Consider the following 19901-nt stretch of genomic DNA (forward strand, 5'->3'; position numbering starts at 1 on the left):
TGCCTCTTCTGATGTAACACCTGCTCCAAATGGGCCATAGAAATTATCCTGACTGGCATGAAAGATTTCCATTCAATCTACCATAATTCTCATCTGTTTTTTTTCCAAGCCCTGATTCAACCAATTGTATCAAAGCAGTCGAAAAAAAAAATTTTTTTTCAGCTTACCACGTGGCTCACATCAAAAACTCCAGCGTCATAATCTATCAATACCAAAGCAAGAAACATATGCAAATCAGTCATTAGAAGATCCAAATCCAATTTCATAAAGGCTAACAGCAGAAAACTTGTTTCCTGTTCAAATGGAAGCCATTCTTTCTGGTCCCTTGCTAAGGCCATTGGATGCAACTTCTGCACATCTACTTCTCTCTCTCTCGCTCTCGCTCTCTCATTCTGATGGTACCACTGTTACTTCACCTAAATATTTAATATTTGGGTGAACCTCCTGGCATCACTTTTTTGCTCAAACTCCTGCATAGAAGACCAAGGGAAATTGCCTCCTACCATAATGGACTGGTACTTATCCCAATGCATGGAAGCAATCCTCATATCCAAAAAAGGGTGACAAAAGTCTAATTTCTAACTAACAACCAACTGTCATCACTTCTGTCCTCTCCAAAATGATGGAAAAAATCAACAACAGCCAAATCATCTACCACTTAGTTGCCCACCAATTAATCAGTGACTACCAGTATTGATTCCACCATTCAAGGTCCACAGCTGACTTTGTAGCTTACATCACCCACCACTTGATGCATGCCATGGAAAGGTTTGGAAAAACTTGTACTGCTGCTGCTGCTCTTGACATTTGCAAAGCTTTTGACTTTGTGGCATCAAGGATTACTAAACAAATGACCATCCTTTGGTCTCCCTGCCACCCTCTGAAACTGGGTAGCTAGCTTTCTCTCTGGTTGTTCTCTGAGAGTAAAGGTAGATGGCTCACCCTCTTCAATCTTCACCACCAATGCTGGAGTGCCTCAAGACCTTAACCAAATCAGCTCATAGATCATCCATCCCTTAAAGACACACTTCAACCTTTATCTTATAGATGAAATGTTTCAGCAATGTGTCTGTTCTACAATTGTTCCATGGCCAATACTCCACTGACCTGACATCATTCCTCCACTTTCTGTTGAGGTTGTTAAAACAAGAGCAGCAGTTGTCCAGCATCCCTTTTCAGTACAAGTGCAAACACACCGAACCTGCTTTTCCCCTTCCTTTCTATTTCATCTACCTCTGTCCTCTGGAACAGCCTTCCTCGTGAATTATTCAAAACTATGATCTTTAATTCTTCAAGAAAAATGTCAATAACTTCTTTCTGAATCATCACCTGAACCCCCCCACACACACACACCAGGTTCATCATACTGGACTCTACATCATATAACCCATCAACTACACTACTTATCCTCTATCTATAAACTAACTCCACATCTCCACACCCTACATCATCTAGTGCCCACTAATAGTTTTCTAGTGATTCAATCATTAATTCACATTCTTAAATCCAACCTGTCCTATATCTGATCTTAAACAGAGGTAGCAGAATTTTACCCCCCCCCCCCTGCTGGCTGGCAACTTATGATCAAAAGAGCGCATGGAGAACAAAGAGCGGTTTAAACTTAAAAGAAGATGAAAGAGTCATGCCGAATTTTTCGGGGGGGCTCCTGTTGAAACTCAAGCTAAAAACCAGAGTAGGGCATTGCTACTAGATTCCTTTGGTTGTTGTGCTGACATTCCATGCAGTCCTGCTGCTGTTTTTGTGTCGTGCGTGTGTGTGTATACACACACACACATACACACAAAAGGCAGTGGTGAAAGTAAATGATAACCAGAAGAGTGAGCATGAGAATGTAAGCATATAGGATGTGTTTATGAATATATCTATCTCAACTTAATCAAATACATGTGGCATGTTATGGAATGTGTTTCAACAAATCCTCCAATCAGAGTCTAAGAGATATCTTGCAGACATATCTAGGTCCACATATCCACATTATAGGAACATCCAGTGGAAGCACAATGTGAAGAGGTATCATTACCCATGTAAAAGAAAATCCAACATAAAATTATGTGTGAGTACTCAGGTCATATGCACTGCTATGTCAACACACACACTTCCAAATTAAAGTTTTTTTGTATGTTTTTTAATTTCAATTTAATTTTTAACTAATACATGAAATCAGTTTTAACATGGGAGCCATGACAGTCGGATACAGTGAACTCAATGACAGAAATTTCATTAATAATACAAATAACCTTAACTGTAGTTTTATATAAAAGTTCATCAATAATATATATAATGCAGTAAGCAACATGATTCTAGTTGGATTGTAAGTTAGCATTTCTGTAAATAATTTAACTGTAAATAACTATCAGCATAACAAGAATGAATAAAAACATACTTACTTTGCTTTTGTAAGTTCTCTTTGCAGATACCATCCTTACTTGTATACGCCAGTGATGCAGATTCATACATCTGATGCAAAGAGGCCTAAATGAAGAAATAATTACATATAAGTAAAAGAAAATCATTGCAAAGATCTGAATATGTACAAACGAGCTTATTCAGATGTTTGTTATTGTAAATTTTTCCACTTGGTTATACTATAAATTAAAGATACCAAGATTTTATATTCTTGGTTTAATCCTTCATCCAAGTTTAAGCAAACAAGTTTGCTCCTGAACTATTTTCAGGACTGGGGTAACTCGTATAAAGAAGCTAATGACTTCACATCACTTGCCTTGGTATCCCACAATGCAAAGCACATCTCCTTATGGAGACATGTATAATGCTATGCATTATGGGAAGAATCACTATCCAGGCTAGTTTCGACTTTTATTGAGATCTCATCAGTGGGACCCAGACCCAGAGGTGAATTCATTAGCTTCAGGTTGAAGAAGTCATTAGCTTCTTTATACAAACTGCCCTAGTCCTGAAAATAGTTCAGGCACAAACTTGTTTGCTTACACTTGGATAAAGGATTAAACCAAGAAATTATATTCTTGGTATCTTTAATTTATAGTATAACCAAGTGGAAAAACTTACAACAATGCTTTCTAATCCAGAGTATTTTAATAATCTGGATTAGAGTAGCCAAATGGTGGATGACACCTTTTGGCTACTTATATACAAAAATATGACTTCTGCATTACCTCAACCTTAGTATTCACCTCTGGGTCTGGCTCCCACTGATGAGGCCTCAATAAAGGTCAAAACCAGTCTGGGTAGTGACCCTTCCCATAATGCATAGCATTATACATATCTGTAAGGAGATGTGCTTTGTATTATGGGATACTAAAGCAAGTGATGTGAAGTCATTAGCTTCTTTATACGAGTTGTCCCAATCCCGAAAATAGTTCAGGTGCAAACTTGTTTGCTTACACTTGGATAAAGGATTAAACCAAGAATTTAATTTCTTGGTATCTTTAATTTATTAGATGTTTGTTGCAAATAATGCTGCTTACAATGCTTTAGAAAAATCAGCTTGCTGCTTCAATTCTCTGTCAGCAGTTTACATTAATATTTCCAGAAAGATGAAGCTAATTCAAGAGAACTCTAAAAGCTTTACAGTGAATAAATCTTGAAATATTTAAAATATTGTGGATATCCAGAGTAATATTTTTATATTTTATCCCATCTATGAGAAAGCAGGAGAACTTATAGCACATCTGTGTCATATGAGGTGTAGGTGATGAGTAAAAAAGAATGTATTGACACATGAGGATTTGGAGGTTCTAGCTAGGAAACAAGTTGTGAGGAAGGCTGTTCCAGAGGACAGGGTTGATGGAATAAATGGGGAACAGGAAAAGTAGGTTTGGTGCTTTCAGGTGTATTGAATGTAATGATGTTGGGCAGCCACTTATCTTGTTTTAACAGGCTAAAAAAGAAAGTGGAGGAATGACAGTTGTCGGTTCAGTGGAGTAGTGACAGAAATACCTGTAAACACAACACAGAAAACCTGTCCTCTTCTGAACAGCATCAAGAATTCTTCAAAATGCATCACATTCAGCATGTGATGTCAGAAATAATGGCATTGAAGGTCATTGAAGAAGATAGTTATTCTACTATTTGAATAGCTGGAATGCAGAATAGTGGTATTTGGAATATGAAGAGCAATAAATAGAAGACGAATGTTACTGAATGGGACAAGGAAACCTTGAACCAGAGGTCAGAAGCATGTCATTTTAAATTAGGTCTTCTCTGGTAAGCAATATTGGATCTCACTAGTGCTAGCCATGCAGCAAAAACAAATCATCAAGTGTGTAATTGAGACATTGAGGGTGGGCTGTTGTTGATGCAGTTGCAGTTTGAGTTTCTGTCAAGAGTAGGAGGTGTAGTCTGGTCTGGATATCTGTAAGTGATTATATATATATTATTCATGATGGTGTTTATACCACAGATATTAGGGAATATTGCACCTAAAACATTTTGAAAAATTCTTCATGCTGTCCAGAAGAGAACAGTTTTTACAGGTTTTCTATGTTTTGTCTACAGGTATTTCTGTCACAAATATCATGTCCCATAAAGTGGACCTGAATGTGATTTTTTTTTTTTTTTTTAAATGGGTTCTGGTGTGTTCTGTTCATTTTGTTCAGCTTGGCATCTTTGTTGAGATATGGAAGTTTATATCAGTGACATAGCGATGATTGTCACTGAGCTCTGTATATGATTGTGCACATCATCATTGTTAGTGGAATTAGGAGCTCTGATATTAGTAAAGACAATCTGAAAGTTTTTACTTAGTTCTTTCATCAGTTTTTGATGAGAATAGATATTTTGGCTTTAGCCCTTCTGTTTTGATCCCCTCCACTCTGTATATGTAGATTACTCAACATTTCATAAACTTTATCTTTCTTCTTCGTTTCCATTAGGATCATAAAATATGTTTTTTTGTTTTTCTATTTCCTGAATCACCTAATCACATTTAGTATTTACATCTCATACATATCACGTCCCAGAAAGGATGGTCACTTTCTTGCATATCTACCAGTATTTCCTATTTTTTCCCTCAGATTTAGAGCAATATTATTTTTTACCCAAACAAGAAGATAGCCTGTTATGAAACCCTAATCTCGTGGACCTAAGTTTCATTTTAGAGTTAGTAACCATCTCTTAGGTATGTTGCTGACCATGGCTAAAGAGTCATACTTATCTTATCCAGAAATTAAGTGGAAAGAGTAAAATCCCCTCTCTCCCAGGTTCTAAAATACTCTAATAGCATTAAGATCAGAAGAAACAAGGGTTGGTCAAGAAAGATTAAACAATTCAGATAAAAGAAAGGATTACTCAAAATAAGCAGAAGAAGAGATTAGACCCAGCCAGAGGACAGCAGGAGATACTTCGCCTGCTATTCATCAATAATCCAATGTAGCGCTTTTGGACCATGTATCTTTATTCACCCCAGAAGGTGTTGTCTGGAGGATCTGAGAAATCCACGATATCTGGTGACTCCACTATATGCCACTTAGACAACACACCTAAAGAAACCTGTATATTCTCTCCATTTCACAGGGAATAATTTCTTCATGACTTTCCCTGTTGTGAAAGAGAAAACATCCTTCATTTTATAATAAATACACACAAACAAATACACACATACACACACCAATTTCACACATTTATACTTTATATTAATTTATGTTAGTGAGTAGAAATTCTAAGATTTCCAAGCATGACATTCAGATTTGCCCCATCAAACTCATCCACAAATTTCAAAGCTAGATAGTTAATCATATCACCAACTAGTAATAAGAAAGAGAAAATAACAGTACTGTCCAGTTTTGTATTGCAACCCTTGAACTACAAAATCTGAAGCCATGCAATGCAAACCATATAAATTAACAGACAACAATTCTCATAAACATGGGGAAACCACATGGTTAAAGATCACTTGTGAGTTAAATAACACTATAATTACATATTTATGAATTTTAATTGTTAATATCTTTAGTTTTGAGCTTCTTGTCTAAATTTTTTTAATGTAAATTTCAAATTGCTCAAGTTCTTGACTCTCTCTGATTCACTGTCATCATTCGCTGTCGAATTGTGAATTTAGAGAGCAGCATTTTTTTTGTAAGTACAGTCAACTCTCACTATAGTAAACTTATAGGAACCACAAGAACAGTTTTTATAATGCATAGTTTGCTACAGTTAATTTCTTTTAGCAAAGCATTTACCTAATCTTCGGTGAAGCCTTTTCTGTAGTTTGAAATAGTGAGTTAGTTTGTTATAGCACTGATTGCTATAATGAGAATTGACTGTACCAACTTTTTATGCCTCTGCATGATTGTCTCTATTATATGCACATACAAAACAAGGCTGCCCAATTCTGACCACAAAATCAAAAATTCTGTCATATTATTAATTTCTGGAAAAAATAAATATATTTTTAAAGAAAAAATATCAATGACTGAAAACTAAAATTTCAAACTCTTTCAAATTACATTTTATTTATAATTTTTATAATTATGTTTATAATTAGGGAACAGCCACTAGAGGGACATAAGTTGTGTAGTGTTGGAAAGAGCTCTGGAAAGATAAACGCTATTTTGAGTGATAACTAGCAATATTTCATGAATTTTAGTGTTGTACTAAAATGAATGTGTGCGTGTGATTTTTGGTGTGATTTATTAGTTGAAATTGCCTTCTTTAAATATAATACAATGGCCATACTAGGTAAGCACTGTGAAAATCAAGTGGCATTAACAAAATACTTTTAAAAAATGATTCATTCGTGAGTGTAATATGTATGCATTGCAGAGTGTAAGAAGAGATGTGCTTGTGGAGAGAGAGAGAATGAATGGGAGACGAGAGAAAGTATGGATTTGTAGGAAGTGCAATATATTATTAGACCATTAGCAGTGAATGCAAGACAGACTGAAAAGATAAAAGATGGTGTGAATGAAAGAAATGGAAATGAAACGAAAGCTAGCAAAACTGAGGGAGTGAAAAAATGCAAGAATGTGGAAGCAAAAGTTACTGATAAGATAGCAAAAGAAAGTATGAATGAGGAAATGGAAATAAGGTGTGGCAGAACAAGAGGTAGTGAGACTGTGGGAGTGACAGAGAGTGAAATTATCAGAATGCAAGATTTGATGAAACAGTTATTGAAAATGAAAAATGAAATGAGGAATATGCAGAGTGATATCAGATATTTAGTGGAAACTAATGAAAGTGTGCAAAATAGAATGAGAGAAAAAAGGGTAAAAGAGGTGATGAGTAACTCCAGGATAGCAGTGTATGGAGAGGCCATAGTTAGAAAATTAGATAATTAGAGAATCCATAAGGTCTGCTATACAGGAGGGAGAATGAACAGGTTAATTCAGGCATTGGACATGAGGAGGAACATAGCAAGAGAATTAGTAGTGGTCATGGGGACAAAGGATTTAAGTGGGCAAGTGAGGGTTAATATCAGGTTATTGAGAAGAGTGAAAGATAACAGTGTTGTGGAAAAGGTTGCTGAAGTATGACAATGATCAGTTGTGACGGAGAGCCAAAATCATGAATAGTATGTTAGTGGAGCTCTGTGAGGAGAAGTTAGTACAGTTTGTGGATGTATGGAAATGTGTTTGAGGGAAGAATGAAATTATACAGGTGTGATGAGTTGCATTTGAATGGTTTTGGAGTGAGTGTGCACCAGAGAAAGTATTGCTGGATGGAAGCACAATGTGTGGAAGTATAGTGTGTGATGCATGCAAGAGAGGAAGTGAAAAATCAGGAGAGTGGTATTGAAGAGACAGAAGTGCTTGGCAGTGAAAATAGTAATAGAGTGAGAGATGAAGAGAGAACGGGAATGCACGAGGGAAATGGGGGGGGGAGCTCAGGTGGACAGAGAGATGTAGCATAAGGAGAGTGGATGTTGTAATTGGCAGTGAATATGCATATGAAGATGGAGTATATTGCGATATGGGTGGGAAAGTTGAGACAGAGCAGAAATATGTGGTAAGTGTGATAAAGGTGATTGGACAGGTGTGGTGGGAAATTCAAAACCAACAAGTGGCTTGGATAGGACTGGAAATAGACCTAAAAATGAAACTGTGTTTGTTTACAAATGCCAGAAGTACAGGGAGATGAAATGGTTTCACTAATTGAATTTATTTGCCCCAAAATCATCTTAATAAGCGAAACATTCTAACAGGAACAGAAATGGAAGAACAGTATTTTTTGTAAGAATAAAAAGGACAAAAAGGGAGGGGGAGTGTTGCTGATGATAGCAGGGGAATTATGTCCACATAAGGTAGACATAAAAGAGGGAAATAGTGTCAATGGTTATCAGGCAGTGTGGTGTAATGTGGAGGTTGACAGGAAGACATTTAGTTGGATGCTGCTATTAGGCCTAGAAATGTGGAGGGTGGTGATGAAGAAATGTATAAACAACTTGAATTAGTGAACAAAGGAAGGGTAATTATCTTCATTCCAAGTAATGATTGGAATGAAGAGATAGCATTTGGGAATAAGGAAAATTAATTTCTTGAGTTCTTGAAAGATGAGTATCTCAGGATAAAGGAGGGCATGTGAGGATCGAGAGTTTTAGATCTGATCATTTCATCACAGGATGTAATTGTGAGTGGGGTTTCACACTTTCCTCCAGTTGGTGAGAGTGATCCTGAAGTGTTCACCTAGGTTGTGGCTAGACATATGGAGACTTTCGTGAGGGAAGGATATATGGGGAATTATAAGGTGATTATGACAAGCTTAGGAAACAGCTTGGAGCTATAGTATGGAATGAGGAGTTGAATGGTAAGGAAATATGTGCTGTTTGGGAACTGACAAAAAAATACACATAACAGCATCAATGTGTGAATGTATTCAGAAGATTGAATAAAGTAGATGTAAAATGGATGAATGTGGAGATTAAGCATGAAATCTGGTAGAAGAAGATACTCTGGAGGCAGTACAAGGTGGATAATGGCAATAATCAGTTACATGAAGAGTATAAAGAACAAGTCAGGAGAGTGAATCAGTTAGTAAGGAAAACAAGTGTAGTATGAACAGAAATTGACAAATCAGACAAAGAAAGACTGTCGAGTTTTTTTTTTTTTTTATTAGATATGTGGCAAGTAGAAGGAAGAAATGATCACAGTAAGATGATGTTAATGGTACAATGGTAGCTGCTGCAGAAGACATTGTTGAGGCATTCAGTGATCAATTTATAAGAGTGTTTCATCCTGATAACAGTGGAATCATAAGGAACTTAAGTGTAGAGGATATAGGAGAGTATGACTTAATTATAAGTGAGCAGGAGGTGTTTGCGAAAATAAATAACCTTCATATCAATAAGGCAATAGGATTTCATGATATATCACCATGCATCTTAAGAGAATGACATGCCTGGTACCAGGGAATTGGCATTCTTTTATAATAAATCTTACAGCAGCAAGATTTATTAAATCTTCCTTCCAAGGGATTGGAAGGAAGGTAAAATTGTTCCACTGCATAAAGGTGGTGATAAGGCTGTAACTTCAAATTATAGGCCAATCTGTATATCTGGAGTTGTGGTGAAAGTACTGGAGAGAGATTGGCAAGAAGTAGGACACAGAAATGGGTTGATGACAGCAGTATTCTCTATGGTTATCAGCATGGGTTTGTTAAAGGGAGATCATGTTTTAGTAGCTTATGTACTATAACAAGGCAGCAAATACCTTGGACAAGAGTGATGCATATACATTGGTGTACTTGGATTTTGCAAAACCTTTGATAGATCTGGCACACAACAAACTATTAAATAAATCAAAACAGATGGGATTGGATAACAGATTTCTGAGTTGAATCAGTGACTGGCTGTCAGATAGGTATCAGAAAGTTGTATATGGGGGTGCAGTATCCCAAAAGCGGAAAGTCACTAGTGGTGGGCCACAGGGGTCAGTTTTGGAACCATTGTTGTTTAATTTGTATGTTAATGATATTGGAATGAGTTTAGCTAGTGATATCCAGCTGTTTGCAGATGATGCAAAATTGGGGAGAATAATGCACAGTCAAGGGGATGTTATGGCCTTATAGGAGAACTAACAGATTGCATGAATGGGCAGATAAATGAAACTGTAAATTCAGTGTTGCAAAGTGTAAGGGTTTGGAATTTAGCAAGTAACAATGGAATGCAAAATACTCACTTCGTGGGGAAACTTTAAAGGAAGTAGAGGAGATGAGAGATTTAGGAGTGATGGTGGACAAGAACCTGAAATTCAGGGCCACATTGCATAAGTTATGAAGACGTCACAATAGATAATGGCAATGATGCGGAGGACCCTGACATGCAGAAATAGAGAGGTTACAATGGCATTGTATAAGGCCTTGATTAGGCCTCATATGATTACTTTGCACAGATTTGGTTGCTGGGTGTTTTCATGGTGACAAGGATATGTTGGAAAGAGTCCAGAAAAGATTCACAAAGGTGGTCAAGTGAATGCAAAGTATGAAGACAGATTGAGAGAATGTAAGTTGCAAAGCCTCGTGAATAGGAAGAAGGGGGGGGGGTAGGATTGAGACATATAAGCTAGTCAGGAGTTATTATCAGAATGAGATGGATGAGATTTTCATAAAATGGGAGGGGGGAGTAGAACAAGAGGCCACTGCTGGAAACTGTATAAAGAGGGAGTGGCAGAGGAGTGAGGAGCCAGTTCTTTACATGCAGAGTGGTTGGTGAGTGGAAAGCATTGCCTGAATGTGTTCTGAATATAGATACATTGAATCACACTTATAAACCATTTAATTTTACCATGATTGGATGAGCATTATGTGCAATAGTGTGAACCTCCCAAGATGATAATAATTTATAATTTTATTATATTTTTATTACATTTTAAAATGGTGAAATTATATGTGCAGAGATCCGTGTGTTGAGGATGAAATGCTGTGAAGAATTCATGTTGTAGGTTTAATGGCATATTATCAGCACTGAGAAAGGATTAAAACTAATTTTAATACCTCCAATATTTCATTTCCATCACAGAGACATCTTCAGGAATTACAAAACACTTTTTGTAACAACACACACAAACACAATACAACAGTGAGTGAAACCAAAGTCCTATCTAGGTGGTGCACCCTCTATGGGCATTTGCAGGTGGCCTAGGATGTAAAGAGGGATCTCTGGTAATTAATGTTTCCCAAATTTTGGGAAGTTTAATGCAATCATATTTCTTTAAATTAGATTGATTCCTGAGTGCAGATGCAGATTCAAAGAATGGTCTTTCTTTTTTAATTTACTATGGTGGAGCATGTGGGTTGTATCCAAAACATGGTCTGCAAGGCCAGATTGACCATAATTGTGATTGCAGATGTATGACGTGTGTTGTTCTAACCAGATGGTTGCTGATCTGCCTGTCTATCTGAAGTAAGCCAGTTTACAGACATAAGGTACTCTATATATACTCCAGGCACTGAGAGAGGAGGGAGCTAGTCTTTGGTGGAATGGATAAGGGTAGCAAGTTTATGATGGAGCTTAAAAGCTGTATAGAGGTAGTACATTTTTTAATGATCTGGCTATTTTTTCTGATGTACCATGGATGTAAGGTATGGTGATGGCATTTCTGAAGTCCTTCTGAAGAGATGGTCGGAGAATGGGGAAGGACTTGATTATTTTTTTTAATTCTGTAGTCACTGTAGCCATTGGGAAGGAAGGTGTTGTGTATATGTTTGAGTTCGATTGAGAGGGCAGTTTCACTGGAACAAAGACTGTGGGCTCTGTTGGTAAGAGTTTTAATAATGCCATATTGCTGAGAGGGGTGGTGGTGGTGGGAGAGTTTGTGAATGTATCTGCCTGTATGAGTAGGTTTTCTATATACAGAGAAAGAAAGGTTACCATTAAAAAGATGTGTTACTAAGGTGTCTAGGAAGGGTAAACTATTGTTATTTTCCTTTTCCATCGTAAACTGGATTCTTGGATGCAGACTATTGAGGTGACTGAAGAAGGAATCTAATGTGTCTGGGCCATGAGGCCAAATAGAGAACACATCATCTTAGCTAGATAGAAGGTTTTAGAGAGGTAGAGTCTATGGCTCATTTTTCAAAATTTTCCATGTAAAAATTGGCAAGAGGGGGGAACCCATGGCATTTATTAAGAGTGTTAAGGTATCAATTAGGGGAATATTGGTAAACAATGTGATGATGTCAAAGCTGACCAATATGTCTGTATTATTTAAAGTAAGATTTTCAATTAAGTTTTTAAAGTGTGTAGAGTTTTTTACATGAGATGTGGTAAAACCAGTGGGGGGGGGGGGGGGTCAAAGAGTTAGCTAGCTGCTTTGACAATTTGTAGCAAGGAGCATTGGTGGCATCTACCATAGGTTTTAGGGGAGAATTAGGTTTGTGGATTTTAGGTAAACTGTATATACGGGGGGGGGGGGGGGGGGGGGGGGTGAGATGAGAACCGAATGGTTTGAGTTTTTTGTAATATCAGAAGGCCAGGAGAATGATTTAAAAAAAAAAAAAAAAAAAACTACTACTTAAAAATCTGCATCTGCACTCAGGAATCAACTGATTTTTAAACAAATAAGGTTGCATTAAACTTCCCAAAATTTGGGAAACATTAATTATCAGAGATCCCTCTTTACATCCTAGGCCACCTGCAAATGCCCATAGAGGGCACACCACATAGATAGGACTTTAGTTTCACTCACTATTGTATTATATTTGTGTGTGTGTGTTGTTACAAAAAGTTTTTTTGTAATCCCTGAAGATGTCTCTATGACAGAAGAAATATTGGAAGTATTAAAATTGTTTTAATCCTTTCTCAGTGCTGATAATATTCCATTCATTAAACCTCCAACATGAATGTTCAGAGATCCTTACTTTCATATCATCCACAAGTTCATTATTACAATTTTTATAAGTTACTGAATTTCTCATTTTTAATTTAAGATAATTCTAAATTTCAAAATTAAAAATTATAAATCCAAGTTCTCTTTGTTTTACATTCAAATTCAAGTGGCAATTTAACTCTTCAATTTAACTTTAAAAATTATATCAATTTTTAACTCCATAATTTTCACTACTGAAGTTCCTTGCCTTTATTGTGGCCAATATTTGTTTCTCATTTTGAAGAAAGATTTGACGCTTATCTGGAGTAACATTTACATCAACTGCATCTGAAAGAACATAAAACAGTGTTTCTAAGCATGGTCAGAAATTACACGTTTGATAATTACAGGAAGAATATAAATATTCTTAATGTCTTAGAGAATATATTATATGGCTTACTTCTGAAAAATTGCCCTTACAGTGGTAAAAATCCTGCTGTATGCTTGTTTTTACTACATATTATTATTATTATATATATATATTTTATATATATATATAAAACAAAATCCTTACTTTTAAAAATGTTTATTGTGCACTGAAATTATTGCATACTGAATTACGTTTATTAGTTTTGTTAAATTAACATTCGGTATTTCTCCAAAACTATTACTATTTTGTTGTTATAAAATAGCAGTAGCACAATTACATATATCATGCATTAGAGAGAGAGAGAGAGAGAGATGTATTAAGTTTTTATCAGTTCTTAAAATAAAAGTTTTATTTTGAAACCTAAGTCAACAAATATAAACACATTTCAATTATACCAGACAAGAACATATATTGTTTTATCTAAATTAAGGGGATATTAAATTCCCTTAAATTCACTAAAGAAGTGAAACCTTTTGGCTCTTTATTTTAGTAATATATTGTTTTAATGCTTTACCTAGGCATAAAAATAATAAAAGGTATGCATGTGAAGTTCCTTCATAACTAGACTACTTGTATATAGAGGTTGTCTTCACATCAGTTGCTACAGTATAACATAATGCACAGTAGACTTCCTTTTAGACATATATATCACTATGAATTAAGAGAAGGGTGATTACCCAGATTTGTTTTGACATTTACTGAGGCATTGAAGTCTCCAGGATTCTCTAACTAAATTGAATAACAGTTGTAACAAATTTAGAATGAAAATCAGCAATAAAAAGACGAAAACTATGAAAATAGGTAGGAACATAGAAAACTTCAGCTGCATTCTCAATAGAGAACCCACAGAATAAGTAAACTATTTCAGATATTTAGTCATATTTCTTAATTCAGATGGTAAATTAAATTTGGAAATAGACAACAGAATAAGAAATTTGCCATGGTGGGAAGCCAGTTGAATAAATTTATATGGAATAAGATAAAAATTAGTCAAAACATAAAATGTACAGTGTATACTGCCCATTTTGTGTTTTGGCTAATTTTTAGACTAGAGGCCACAGACATGAGAGTTCTGAGAAACCTTAGGGGGTGAACAGATGACAGCAATAGTAGAATCATATTAAAAATGAAGATATTAGAAAGAACTTAACACTGTGAGCATGCAAAAATGTGTAAGCAGAACTAACCTAAGGGGCCACTTAAACAGAATGGGGGAGGAAAGGTTAGCAAAACAGGTGTTTGATGCCAAGATGGCAGGAAAGACACCCAAAGAAAAACCAAGATCTAAGATTGATTTGTTTAGTAATGCATTAAAAAAACAAAATGTTAGATATGACAATACTGGAGTGCTTAATTTGGAGAAAAATTGTGATAGGTTAATAATAATGTAAACTTAATCATGTAGTGCTGTCATAGTAGCTTGAACATCTCGAGGGTACATATCATGGAATTGATGTGGCAATGATGATGAATTTGCATACTGTTTTCTGTTCTACCTAATTGAGATTATCTCTCTCTGTAATCAGATTTTGTAGTCTTGACTGTGTGAACATTTCTGAGATTGTATGTTACCATTTGAGATAACCTCAACAGAACTCTAAAGAAAAAAACACTCAAAAGAACAATGCTACATGCCACATACCAAAAAACGTTGCTCTACTTGATTTCCAAGATAATGAAAGAAAAAAAAATACACATATCTAAAACTCTAGCAATCAAAACTAACAGTACTGACATAAGTGTCCCTTGTCTCTAATTAATCTCATAACTGAATCATTAAAATTAACCCAAAACTCATAACAAGTCATACTCTTCTACATAAGGAGCATTGCATTCCCAAAACTTGTAACCAATCATAGCAAGTGCCAATCTTCAATGCCATCTACATGAGTACTACAACTATATTTTTCCATTCCTCACACTTTTCTTTATTCTGAGGGCAACTCTATGGTTTTAAACAGTCTCACACTATAAAGTTTCTTTTCTTTTTTATTTACCTTCATTTGCTTATGCTTCAACAAGGTTATGAAAGAAATATCAGTTATCCAGCATCATTTCTAATTATCAGTCCTTTCACTCATTTTATACAATCATCCATGAGGTATTTCATTCATTAGGTTTCATCATTTTACAAGATATTCCTGTGAAAACCAACCCATAAACATGAACATAAGATTCAGAAAAATTTTTTTTTAAATTATAAGGAGATATAAGTTGGTCAGGGATCTTATAGTATAGATACAAGTGAGATTTTTCAGTTCATGTCAAGCAGAGGGAGAACTTCAGATCATTCCTGAAAGATGAGTAAGCATCATTAGGAAGCACATGAGATCCAGTTCTTCTCATGGTGTGTGTGTGTGTGTGTATGTGTGTGTTGCCAATAAATGTAGGGAAATGTGAGAGGTAAGCAAGCAGAAAGTGACACAGAAGAGCCCACCTCTTTCAATGAGTCTGCATAACATCAATATGACTTAGCTATGACTAGCTCCTTTTTCCTAGCCAGACTGTATGTGGGAAGATTTGAAGAAAATATTGCATCTCAAAAATAACTTAAAACATTGTGCTTGGTAGAGATATAGATGACATATACATTGTCTAGAAATATGGTAAATCTCACTGAAATAATTTTCTTCATTACCTTCACTCATGTCATGTCATTAAAAATAATTTCTAACAGAACTGAAAAGAAATAATAAACTGTCATTTTTAGACATTTTGATGAACAAAAAACTAGAAGTGGTACAGTTATTTGGATTATGACAGAAGAGTATTGCAAAGAGTACTGAAAACCATTCTTTTAAAGTCCATGTTTATTTAATATAATCATGGACAAAATAATAACAGCATTTAACAAACATCATCAGAAAAACTAAATGGAATAAAAATTTAAAAAGAAAATTTGATTGGATATGCACATGATATAACATTACTTGCAGAAAATTAAGATGAGCTCCAAAATTAATTATTCAAACTCTAACAGATATGTAGAGTTTTAACATGCAAATATCAACAGAGAAATCAGAAACAATGGTAATCACAAAAGAACCAACCACATGTAAATAAGAACCAAATGGGGGGGGGGGGGGGAAATACTGGAACAAGTAATGAAAAATATATATCTAGGAATAAATGGAACAGTAAAATATAACACACAAAGTAATTCTTGTAGATAAACTTATATGTTGGTTATACATGGCTTTTTAAATTTTTCAGGAAATTACAACATACACTAAAATATTAGTTAAAAAACTTTAATCCCGTCTTGTCATGATGGGAGGAATCTTTATATGGACTTTTTCAATTGAAGGTAAGTTAGCCGATCTCATACAGAGGCAGCAGGGTTTTTCTCCCAGAAACTCGGATTTTTCATTCCGCATACAGAAAAATCAGCCCTTCAGAACACACGCAATTTACAGACAAAAAATACCAGCAGTGGTGGTGGTTGTGGGCAGTAGATGGCGTTGATGTAGGTGATTGATAGTAGAGGTTCTGTGTAGTAGTGGAGATGGAGAGTTGTACAGTAGGTATCCTCCCGTGATGAGTCTTCAGACTCCTTGGAGGTCACGAATAATAATAATAATCAATAACCTTCTTATATTTCGACAATATTATATTGCCATCTTCTGGGATCACAAAACTATGATATGTGCATGCAGGCACTAACAACAAGCAAATGAGGCTGAAGAAGGCAACTGAAGTTGGTCCTAGAGTCCTAAAGGTGCCCCCTAGTGGGCTAAATTGGGTTGTCTTGCTGCTGGGCTGATGTTCTTAGGATGCAAGCTTCCCAAATTTGAGGTTTGGAAGTTTTTTAGAGCTGGGGCTGATTTCAGGAAAAATTTATCATATGGACTTTTATGATAAATAAAAGTCCATATGATATATTTGCTGCGATGTAGTAAAGTGGCTTTCTTCCAGCATATTCTGTGGTAGGTATCTAGTGCATGGTCAGCAAGTCCTGAGTGGTTGTATTGGTGAAACCGGATGTAGTCTTTGTGTTCGGATATCCTGATATTAGTTTTCCTGCCTGTTTGGCCGTAGTAGGACAGTTTACAACTGCAAGGGACCTGATATACTCCAGGTAGGTCTAGGGGAAGTGGCTGGTCTTTGATGGAGTAGATAAGGGATGCCAATTTCTTATATGGTTTGTAACGGGTAGTCAGGTCATATAAGAAATTGGCATCCCTTATCTGCTCCACCAAAGACTAGACATACTCTGGATATAAGGAATGGTGATAGATTTAGTGTAATCTCTGTTATGAAATGGGGGGGGGGGGGGACTGGTTTTAATATTTTCTGGATTTTTTGGCAGTTGTAGCCATGGGCTAAGAAGATGTCAAGGATATGGTTAAATTAATTAGTTAGTGCACTGTTATCTGAACAGATTAATTTTGCCCTGTTATATAGGGTTTTTATAATCCCATATTGTTGTGAAGGTGTAATTGCTGGTAAATGTATCTACCTGTATGGATTGGTTTTCTGTAAACAGAGAAAGCCAGGGATCCATCAGGCTGGCATGTAATCAAGAGTGGCTAGGAAAGGGAGACTATTGTTGTTTTCCTTTATCAAGGTGAACTGGATTCTGGAGTATTCATTGTTTAAGTGTGTTAAGAAGTTGTGGAGTGTATCCAAGCCATGTGGCCAAATAGCGAACACATCATCCATATAGCATAGCCAAACAGTGGGTTTTTGTGGGACTGAGTTTAAGGCTTTTTCTTCAAAGGTCTCTATAAAGAAGTTGGCCAAGGGTGGAGAGAGTAGAGAACCCGAGAACCCATGGCTGTCCCCTCTATCTGTTTGTAGAATTTTCCTTGCCAAACAAAATAGCCTGAGTTCATGGCAAACTAAAATAGAGCTCAGATATCGGGAGGAAATTTGGCTTGGATTAGATCTAAGATATCTTTGAGTGAAACATTTGTAAATAAGGAGGAGACATCAAAACTGACCATTATGTCAGTGTGTTGGAGTGAGAGGTTTTCTATACTAGCTTTAAGGTGGGCTGAGTTTTTTTATGTGTGAAGGTGTGTTGCAGTATAATGTGTGAGCACTTTGGCTAAATATTTGGGTAATTTGTATGTGGGGGAATCAATGCCATCCACAATGGGACGTAATAGCACATTCTGCTCATGGATTTTTGGTAGTCCATATATTTGGAGAGGGGGGGGGGTCTAGAGTTGAAAGGATTTAGTCTGCTAGTCACTTTCACAGGCCAAGAAGTAACCCTGTTAAGGAGCCTTTGGAGTGTTCTGATTTGGGAGTTGGTGGGATCGTATACAAGGGAGGTAGGTAGACCAATCTAATAGTAAAGAGGTAAGCTTACCTGTGTAGTCAGTTTGGTTGGTTGAGAACCACAGTAGCATTTCCCTTATCTGCTTTGGTGATTATTATTTTGCTATTATTTTTCATTTCTTGTAGAGCTTTTAATTATTCTTTAGGTAGGTTGGTTTTTGGTGGTTTAGCTTTGGTAAGAACACCAGCTACATCCAGTCTGATACTGTTGGCAATATGGTTGGGAAGGCTGTGGATACCACGTTCTACCTGTCATCATTTCTTCAGAAAGTATCCAGAAGAAACAAGTTACCCCCCACTTCATAACAAAGCTTACACTAAATCTATCACCATTCCTTATATCCAGAGTATGTCTAGTCTTTGGTGGAGCAGATAAGGGATGCCAATTTCTTATATGACCTGACTACCTGTTACAAACCATATAAGAAATTGGTATCCCTTATCTACTCCATCAAAGACCAGCCACTTCCCCTAGACCTACCTGGAGTATATCAGGTCCCTTGCAGTTGTAAACTATCCAACTATGGCCAAACAGGCAGGAAAGCTAATATCAGGATATCTGAACAGAAAGACTACATTTGGTTTCACCAATACAGCAACTCAGGACTTGCTGATCATGCACTAGATACCCACCACAGAATACACTGGAAGAAAGCCACTTTACTACACTGCAGCAAATATAAATCTGAAAGATTTTTTCTAGAATCAGCCTCAGCTCTAAAAAACTTCCCAAACCTCAACAAATTTGGATGCATGAGAATGCCCAAATTTGGGAAGCATGCATCCTAAGAACATCAGCCCAACACCAAGACAACCCAATTTAGCCCAGGGGCACCTTTAGGACTCTAGGACCAACTTCAGTTGCCTTCTTCAGCCTCATTTGCTCCCTGTTAGTGCCAGCATGAACATATCATAGTTTTATGATCCCAGAAGATGGCAATGTAACATTCCAAAATATAGTAAGGTATTGATTAAAGTTTTTTAATATATTTTAGTATACGTTATCATTTCCTGAAAAATTTAAAGCCAATACACAAAGTAGAAGAAACAATCTCTGAAAGCTAATAAAATATCAGTATGTCTAAATTCAACTATATGGAAAAAAGATCTAACAAAATAAACAAAAAGTAAGAATATATAAATCAGTAGTCTTGACTACTGATGCATATGCGTAACTGCCATATGCATGTGAAACAAAAATAGAAACATCAAAAATCCAATAGATATATACAACATAAAAAATTAAAACATAAAGAAAAATAATAAACAAAAAATTTGATACAGTAAAAATCCAAAAGATTGAATAAGAATGCCGATTACAACTCATAAATGCATAGATAAAAAAAAGAGAGGATTGGAATGGAATCAAAATGTTAATCAGTGGACCCAAAAATAATTGTTAAACTAGCCAAAGACTGGAAACCAAATACGAAAAGACTAGCTGG

At 35.9% G+C, this 19901-nt stretch overlaps 1 protein-coding gene across 2 annotated transcripts in view; it reads right to left on the minus strand.

Moving 5' to 3' along the window:
• The window catches only part of Pms2 (mismatch repair endonuclease PMS2), a 272119-nt gene that overhangs the window by 121421 nt on the left and 130797 nt on the right, over positions 1 to 19901 (minus strand). For both annotated transcript variants that reach the window (XM_090407693.1, XM_090407694.1), the window contains exons 11-12: positions 13009 to 13088; positions 2409 to 2493 (exon numbers count right to left, since the gene is read on the minus strand). In XM_090407693.1, the coding sequence (XP_090263819.1) occupies positions 2409 to 2493; positions 13009 to 13088 (165 nt within the window). The remainder of the gene's footprint in view (positions 1 to 2408; positions 2494 to 13008; positions 13089 to 19901) is intronic.

This window comes from Typopeltis vanoorti, chromosome 17 (genome assembly GCF_054136105.1).
Source record: "Typopeltis vanoorti isolate ZY-2024b chromosome 17, IOZ_Tvanoo_1.0, whole genome shotgun sequence".
NCBI classification, from domain to species: Eukaryota; Metazoa; Arthropoda; class Arachnida; order Uropygi; family Thelyphonidae; genus Typopeltis; species Typopeltis vanoorti.